Here is a 9,324-nt window from a genome sequence, read left to right on the forward strand (position 1 = left end):
CCAAAGCTGGGGTTGGAAGGGACCTCCAGAGACCATCTGCCCAACCCTCCTGCTAAAGTAGTTTCATTTAGAGCAGGTTGCACAGGTAGGTTTTGAGTATCTCCACAGAAGGAGACCCCATAACCTCTATGGGCAGCCTGTTCAAGTGCTCTGTCAGCCTCAGAGTGAACATTTTTTCCTCATACTTAGATGGAACTTCCAGCTCCTGCCCACTGCTCCTTGTCCTGTCACTGGGGACCACTGAAAATAGTCTGGTCCCATCCTCCTGACTTGGCCAGGTAAATTTTAAAAGATCTGACATTTAAACCAAAAACTGTAAGCTTCAAAAAAACAACTGGAATTTTGGTTTCATAAAAATAACAGGAACTTCAGACAGCCTTGCATGCATTTTCCTCCTCAAAACTGGAGAAACCAAGAGCAGGCAAGTGTTAGAGCCCTACAGCAGAACAGCAGGATCTGGGCAGCAACTCGTGCTCCTGACAGCTCCACTCCTCCCAGCACCCCCATCTGCCCAATCCAGGAGCAAAGCTGCACAGGCCTTCTTAGGACTTAACACTGTTTGAGTCCAGCACACACCACGCTCAGGCAACTGTGCCTGGAGAGCTGGCAGCCCCTGAGGGGTTGCACATTTCCAGGGGCACCATCCTTAACCCCACAGAAGTCCTGTCACCCCATTCCAAGCAGTTCCAAGCAGCAACAAGGGAGGAGTCAGACACTCGCCCCCAAGCAATCACTAAGGCAGATAAACAGAGGAAATGGCTCCACTTGGGAGGTGATTCAAAGCCACAGGGACATCTCCAGCTGGGAGCACTCTATCTGTTCCCTTCTAGGAAAGAGCACCATCCTGTAAGCCAGGCTTTTATCCAGCCCAGGAAGACAACGACCTTTTAAGTGGTAAGTGCTGAGCATAATTCATTTTCATCCTTCACTTCCTTTGAAAAAAAGTAATGGGACAAATTTAAAAATGAGTGAGCAGCTTGAAAATTGGTTTAAGCTTCTGTAAACCCATCTATCATTCAAGGCACAAGATTTGTTTTAAACTAGTTCCACCAGAGCAGGGAACATTAGATAAAGGAGGTGAGAAAGATTGCTGTCAGCAAGATGAAAACCTGAAGCAAAAAGCTGAGATGGGAACTGGAATTTTAGACTGAGGGACCATTCGTTTATTGACAGAGAACTGGGAAGAGCTAGAGACAGAGCAGTCTATGGGAGTAATCATATTCTGCTTATCTTAATTTCACCCTAAAATAAAAGTATAATGCTCTCAACACCCTTCCTGCCCTAACCTGCTAATTTATTAGGTTCTGTTAAAGAGCTGTCCTAAGTATGATGCAGTTCTAACATGCAAGAGACCCCAGCTCTCTGCTGCTAGGCTCCCTGGGCACATGTTCATAGCTGCACTGCACAACTCATCACCAGCCAGCACAAGCCCACCATGGATGGAACAGCAAGATGAGCAGCAAGGCAGAAGCACAGACACAACTTAAACAGTCCATGGCAAGCCTCCAGGGAAAACTACTGAGCCCAGGATGTCCAAACTCCTGCTGCACTTCACACAGCTAATCCCTTCCTACCACCTGCAAAGGGCATTTCAGCACAACCAGAATATCAGGACTTAACTCAGTTTCCAGAAAAGCAGCCCAGCCCTCCCAGCCCAACACCAATAAGCAGAGAGAGTTTTCCCAGCCCTGTGCATGCAGCTCTGGCCTGCAGCCAAGCAGCTCCCACACAGCTGCTGAGTAAGAGCAGCCCTTTCCACTCGATGGTCCTTTTGCCACCCAGCAGCAAGCTGGCACACTCCTTGCAAAGGAGCAACAGAGGCAGCTTTGGCCCTGCCAGAGGAGCTGTGGCACAGAGGACACAGCCCTCCCATGCCATGTGCTGCAGTGCTTGAATGCCAGCTGATCAGGGACAAGGGCACTAGAGCAATTGCAGTGGCACTTACCCACTCAGAGGTCTGCTCTTTCTGATCTCGAAGAACTGTGTTCCCGTGTGATTGTATCTGCAGTTTGTCTGTTAAGGGAAAGTAACTTGAACAGCCAAGCAATAAAATAACACTGCTGAAAAGGTGAATTTCAGTTCTGAATTCCTGCTGAAACACAAAACGGACAGTAAAAGCCATTGACTCTCAGATATGAAACATGTGGCATGTAAAATAAAGCAAAACTTGTCACTTGTCTTTTTATATGACTTATTAACAGCAGTGGGTGCAGAATCATGTATTAAGGTTGACCATGTAAAATGACAGTCAAATTCAGCATTTGATGGTTATAGATTCTCTTTTCCACTAGGTCCTGCTCACCACTAGGTTGCAAGTTTGGAAAAAGTCTCCCACATGGGCAAGAGAAAGCTTTCATAGCCTACCCAAACCAATCAACATAATCCATGGTCTGAAAAAACTTACTTCCTTTAGAAGTCTTTTAACTCCATCAGCCTCATGGCTCACCTGTGACCTGTCAACCAAAACCATTGCAGATGCATCCCTTCACACTTAGAAAATATAAACCATTCTCCAAAAAATACGATGCTCTTGAAATGAAAACAACCAGCTATGTGCAAGTCAAGGTCATTAGCTAACACTAATTGTAGAAAAGTTCATCACAAATGATGCCAGCAGACAGTCAACCAAATCTCAGCACCACTTTCCTAGCAGCATCAACAGAAGCAGCCTCTTCCCTGCTCCTTGTGCATTTCTGTCCAAGCAGCAATGCAATAAATCAGACCAGGAAAACAATCTCTTCAGTAAAAACAAAAACAAAACAAAAAACCCAATTAAGTTTTGTAAAAAAAAAAAAATCACACTGCCCTTATTTTTGCTAGGTTACTTTTCCAGTTGAATCTCTTTCCTAACCTAGTACCTAAATTCTATTCCCATCAGAATGTTCATGCCAGTAAAACTGGTGATACCAAGGCACAAGCAGGTGACCCCATGGAAGCTGAGAGTTGCTTGCAAGGCATAAATAGCACAGCTACTGGATGTATAACCATAGCCTAAATAAAAACTCCAGCTCTCACCAGGATGCTCTGAACTGACTTCAATCAGAGTTCAGAGCTCTCCACAAACATGGCTTTACTTCCCTCCTGCCTTCAAAACTAACTCATGAGGCCCTCTCAGGGTGCTCTGCACAAAGCACACATCCTCCTGCAGCCCTCAGAGGAAGCCCAGACTCTGCTCCCCAGCCCCCTTTGAAGCTTTTCTGAACACAGATCCAAGCCCTGTGCCCAAGGCCTGCTCCTGCTACACAGCAGAGTGCAGGATTTCAAAACCACTGTGGGGGAGGTGGGGGATAATGTCACTTTTGGAGCTCTGTATGACACGGTATCCTCTCTGGCACAATCCCAGGAGGCAAGAAGCCTCCTGTCCTGGCCCAGTGGCTGCCATAGAGCAGAGAAGTGCACCATTCCCCTGCAGAGCAGGCAGGCCCCAGGCCCCCTGCCCAGGGCAGCTGCTGCAGCTCCAGCCCTGCCTTGATCCCAGCCACGACTTCCCCCAGGCTCACCACACCTGCTATTTCTGGATGCTCTTCCAGCTGCCTCCCATATCCTTCTTAATCCTCACCAGCACTTTACACTCATTCCTCATCCCCCCTGTTTCCCCCCACACACAAAAAGGCAGAGTTCAGGAAAAAAGGGAAACAGAAGAGCAGCATCTGGGCCAGCAACCTTCCCTGAAATTATCTGTCAGCAATGGAAAGGCAGGAGTTGGGCATGGGGCAGTGACAGACAGGCCAGACAGATGTGTAGATCCCTGATAAATCCCCCAAGCAAGGTGGAACATCTGGAAGGGAGATGCCTTTGGTCAGTTCCGTGTCACAGGCACCACCTTGGGGTCCTCCCCTCACCCCAGTGACAAGCACTCCCTGCAGGCTGAGCACACAGGCAATCCTCAGGGAACCCACAGGGGCTGCCCAGGCACAGGGAGAAAGGGTTTGCCACAACACTGGCTCCCTCTTAGTGGCTCTATGACAAGATGCCATATTATTTCTCCAGGCATCATGATCCAATCATAACATCCTCATACATCAACTTCAAAATAAGCACTTCTATTCCCACCAACGTCACTTCAGTTAAATGTTTCAGTATAACTTAAAGTTAATTACATCTCCCAGAGGACTGTTATGACAAGCTCAGTGCTGCTGGTGCTGTCACAAATCCCTGGAGGCATCCCTTTACCCCCAAATGATCCCAAGCCCTCACAACCAGCTACAGCTTCAGTAAAGCTCTGTTAATTCACAGCAGGCACAAGTCAGCCTTCTTTCTGGAGAACACACACTGCAAAAGGATACTGCAGCATCTTCATGTAGGTCTGTATTGCGTGGAGCCATTCTGGGATTGACATGGAGAGCTTGTAGTTTGGCACTGGCGGCACTGAGGGCTGCACACAAGAAGAAAGATGAAGAGGTTAGACAGCCACAGCTCCCCACAGAGCAGATAAGTGATTTACTGAGCAGTGGCATGTGCTCAGTGCAACACAACGCTGCAGCACAGATGGCTTAAGCCCCACGTGAACTCAAGCATCAGGCAAAGCCATCCTGCTGACCACAGGGCCTGCCCCAGCCGCAGAGCCAGCCCTGCCCTGCACAGAGACTGTGGCAGGCTGGTCATCAGAGCATCCCTCAAACACCACCCTATGCAGGCAGGCAGCGCAGCACAGAAAGCCTCTGCTTCCCATTCCCCCCGCCAGCACAGGGCAGTTTGGATGAGCAGAGTCCCAGTACTGACTCTGCTGTTCTCCCTCCCCCTGGAAGCCATTTCAAGTCTAATTTCTGGCCTCCTTTACCACAAGATAAAAGGAGACAAGGATCCTAGGCTGCATAATTTCCCATCTGCCATATGTCTGCAGCATGCTTGCTGGGGAGGGAGAGCACAGCACCTAGAAGACCACCTGGGACCCAAATATTTAATGACATTAAGACACTTAAAGATATAGACTGGCAACATAATGGGATTTTTCCAAAATCTCATAAGACATCTGCTTGTGCCTAAGCATTTTAAGAAGGCAGGTCCTCAATCCACATTTAATCCCCACAGCTATTTGGCTCCTGAGCCTGCAGCCATGCAGGAAAGGGGCACACTCTTGTCCCAAGTCCACTTATTTCAGGGGCGAGACTGCAAAATATGGGGTCAGCAGATATTAAAGTGGGCAGTGTGGCTAAAAAGATGTCAGCACAATTCTCACAAACACAGTGGAGGAAGCAATTTGAATATTAATGCAGATTCCATTCAGGAACCAGCAATTTGGGCAGCTGTGACAAGGTGCAAAGAAAAGTGTCTGTGGGACCACATTGTCATAGCCATAGTTTAAAGCTCATAAAGTGACATATCACTGTCCTTAATATATTTCAAGTCAGCAATTACTGACAAGAACAGCAAGTTCAGGTGGTATGGAGCATCTCTGCCACAAAGGCTGTCCTCTCCAGTTCCCATCTCTGTTAAGATTGTGTGTTTGCTTTCAGAGAATGAGCACCAGTAATCCCAAGGCAACAAAACCCAGAATTTACTACACACAGCAAGTTACTACAGTGAAGCAGTAAATACACCTTGGAGAAGAGGGGAGAAAACACCAAACCAGAGACTCCTACACTCCTGGCACACAGAAACAAACTGTAAGTGGCAAGCAGATGGCAAGGCTTCCAGCTCGCCCCCGCCATCCCAGCGCTACACGGCGCCGGCACACATGGGCTGTCTCCTCTCACCAGTGGGAGTTATGAGCAAGACTCATTAGTGCTTCTTAATCATGATTTTCATGCCTAAGCTCTTCACTAGAGGCTTTTTTTTGGTTCCACAGGTTCCTTTCCCACCCAGCCCCTTTGGGCTGGATGAATTATTCACCTGTCCCTTCCAGCACGAAGGCACACCTGGACTCAACACACCAGATAAGGCTCAAGCTCCAGAAGCAGCAAGGAGCTGACAAAGGGAATTCTGGCAGGGCTGTCACACCTTCCTGGAGGGGCCATTTCTGCTCCAATACACTCAGTCCTTTGCTTCAAAGATACAGAAGCTCTAGGTGCATGCATTGCACTTACACAACACACTGAGCAATGGGAGCCCCGGCCAGTGAGGGGCCTGGCTGCTGCAGAGGTGGGGATTCCACCCTCTTCCCAGCCCTCACCATGCTGTGGGACCCAGGACAGCATCCCACAGGGACAGCAGCAGTGTGAACAGACACAGCCCTTCCTGAAACCCACAGAGGCCACCCTCACCACAGGGGACAGGGTCAGACTCCAGGTGAGGTGCTCCCCATCTCCAAGGTAGGTGATCACATTATCCAAGGAGGTTGATGGTGTCAGATACCAGAGCACAGCCTAGAAAAGAGAACCAGGGTTTTCCCACTGGCTGGAACATATTCCAGTTACCTCAGCAGGCCTGCTGAGCCAGGAGGCTCAAGCCCCTCCAGATGTCAGGCAAGAAGGGAGGAGCATCCATAAGCCTGAGCCCACACAGGGCAGCACTGCTCTCCTCTCTCCAGCCAGGGCAGGCAGGACACACACCATGCTGCCAGCCAGGCCAGGCACTGGGGAGCCACACACCACTCCCACTCCTTCAAACATTTTTCCCTCCCTGATTCCTGCCCCAGCTGCAGGAGGACTGATCCTGGGCACCCACCCAGCATGGAGCAGAAGCCAGGGCTGCATGATACAAGTGCAGGAAAGCACAGCTTTGTTTTGATTGAGGATGCAGCCCTCCAGCTCCTGGTATGCATCCAGAGCAGCAAGGAGCAGGCAAGAGGTAATGGATGGCAAGAGGAAATGCAGACACAGCAATACAGACCATGAATTTGTAAAGCAAGAGAAATTCAGAGACGAGTCAGATGAAAAGCCGTGACCTTATATCAGTCTTTCCAAGGAATAGCAGCTCCAGACAGTGGAGCTGCTGCAGTGCAAGACCACGTGGCAGAGCTGGAGATTCATCCCATGGCTGGAAATGCTGTAGTCTCACTTCAGCACAGATATCCTGTGTGGAACTCCTCTTGCCCAAATCCACTGTCTCACTTAATGACCAGAAAGTCATTTTCTACCAGCTCCCCCTGCAAGCACACTGCTACCCAGCATGGATGAAGCTGACAGGCAAGAGCTCTCAAAGCTGCTGAAAGGTTTAAGTTATTACAATCTCCAAGTACCTCCAAGATCACAGAACAGGTAAAGGATTGCACAGCCTTTCCAAATTGTGAGCCTGCACTATCTGCAGAGCTCAAGCCAACAGTCAGAGGTGGGGACCCCACAGGTTCCAAAAGTGCCCTTGCAGACAAGCCAGCTTTTTGTAAGGACTCTGCCTCCTGAGAGAGATGCAGCCCTGCACCTCTGCAGCTTGCATTTGTTGCAGTAAGGACAACCTCACAGACACAGCCAGAAGCTCCTTACACCCTGCGTGTATGATTGCTGAGACTAATGCCAAGATGATTAGAGCAATCAAGTGGAGCTTCTTGGAGAGGGGATGAAAACTCTCTCCCATCACTAGGGATTAAGAACAGATCAGATGCAGAAATGGAGCAGTTGCACATGCCACTCACTCAGCCTGAACCAACTACCCATGCAAGCAGATTACAAATCATCTTCTCACGGGCACGAGTTTTCCTCATCACTCCCAAACAGCAGTACCTGGTCTTTTGCAGGATGACACATACCCTGCAGCACAAGCCAATTAAAATAATTTGTACCACCATTTAAGGAAGAAGTCTCCACTCACATTCCTACTCTGACCCAGAAATTACCATCAGAGCTTTGGTAATCCCCTAGCACTTTGGCAAAAAACCCTGCTCCTAACCTTCATTTGCTCACCCAAGCTCTGTTGGCCTTAATAAGGACCAGCTAGTCCTCAAACTACTCTCTGACCCCAGAGGTGCCACACTCAGCCAGCAAGAGCTTCTTAGTCACAGAGGGCACCAGGTGCCCCAGACCCTGAAGAAACTAATCACTGTAACAGGGATCTTGCATCCAGGCACTGCTGGAGAAGTACAACTCCTACAGCACTGGGCACTGATCATCAACATCAAACGATGTGGCCAGGCAGATTTCAAAACATTTTTATTCTGCCCAGGTTACACAGATGCTACAGAGAGCAAGCCCAGAGCTGTGGCAGTGAGGAAGAAGCCATGGTCAATGCTCTCTGGGACATTCCCACAGGAATACAGTCCAGCACACAGGAGCCACTGGCATGTCTCTCACCAGATGCTTTGTCAGTCACCACGGGTGTCACCAGTAAAAGCTACATGCTCTGGAGCTGGGAAGTAAAGGATGAAAGTCAAGCCTAGCACGCACTTTGCCATCTCTTAACATCAAGTGGGCTTGCAGGCCATCCAGACTGGCATAAGCTGGTCAGGCTGCTGAAACAAGAAGTTCTGCCCAGTCCCTGCCCCGTCATTTCCACCTCAAGTGCTCGTGTAAGTACAAGATGAACCACACCAAGGAACCACAAACTCAGCATAACCTGATTATTCTTTAGTTGGATGTGCTCCCCCATCCAAACAAAGGCTGATTCCAGCACAAGGAGAGCAGAGTGGAGAGAGATGGTCCCTTTTGCACTTGCACTGGACTGAACATTGCAGAAGAGAGATGAAAGGCCTTTTCAGCCCGCAGCTTATTTGACAAGCACCTTCTCAATACAGCCCTACACAGTAAGATTTCGACTTCCCTGTGCACAGAATTTCCTTTTCACTCCACGAGAAGAACAGGCATATGGTTCATGTCAGTATCACTGACAGTTTGGACCATGACAGCAGCAGCCCAACCATCTCACCCCAGCACACAGAGGGGTATGAACCAAGCCAGACTCCAGGGGTCAGCTCACATTAATGCTGCCTGATGTGAGCAGTGAATCAAGCTCAAAGTCTGCCAAAGCAGAGAGTGTTAAAGACATTGTGAGCAGTAAGGCAGCACAGTGTCAAGAGCCTTGGAACAGCAGCAGACATCAACATTTTATTTGCTGTCTGGAGGAAAAAGACTGGGGTGAGGCAGAGCTATTTGGGGCTTGTACTGAGGAACATACCAGACAAAAGCATTTGGAATCCTTCCACATACTGGAAAAGAAATGTCTGAGTTTTAAATCCCTTATTACATTTGAGGAGCAACGCTGTGTTTAAGGAAACACCTGTGTTGCAAAAGCAAAATAAAAACCTGCTTTAAATTGCACAAAATGCTTCACTCAGTCCCTGAAGATTTCCTTTAACTTTTGTTTTCTGCTTTTTTCTCCCCAAGCTCAAAGGAGTAATTTTTTTCCTGCCTGCTCCCCAGACACCCAGTGCATCCCCTAAGCACCCGCAGCCCCGTACCCCGGTCTGTGCTCTCTGGGACAGCGGATGCCCTATCCATCCCCGCAGTGCTCCAG

General features: G+C 48.9%; 1 protein-coding gene across 1 annotated transcript in view; it reads right to left on the reverse strand.

Moving 5' to 3' along the window:
- Positions 1–4,371, reverse strand: part of VASH2 (vasohibin 2) — a 28,676-nt gene extending 24,305 nt beyond the window's left edge. Inside the window, exons 1-2 of the mRNA XM_005416162.2 lie at positions 4,287–4,371; positions 1,946–2,002 (exon numbers count right to left, since the gene is read on the reverse strand). Coding sequence (XP_005416219.1) covers positions 1,946–2,002; positions 4,287–4,339 — 110 coding nt within the window. The 5' untranslated portion in view covers positions 4,340–4,371. The remainder of the gene's footprint in view (positions 1–1,945; positions 2,003–4,286) is intronic.
- Positions 4,372–9,324: the final 4,953 nt, after the last annotated feature.

This window comes from Geospiza fortis, unplaced genomic scaffold (genome assembly GCF_000277835.1).
Source record: "Geospiza fortis unplaced genomic scaffold, GeoFor_1.0 scaffold41, whole genome shotgun sequence".
NCBI lineage: Eukaryota > Metazoa > Chordata > Aves > Passeriformes > Thraupidae > Geospiza > Geospiza fortis.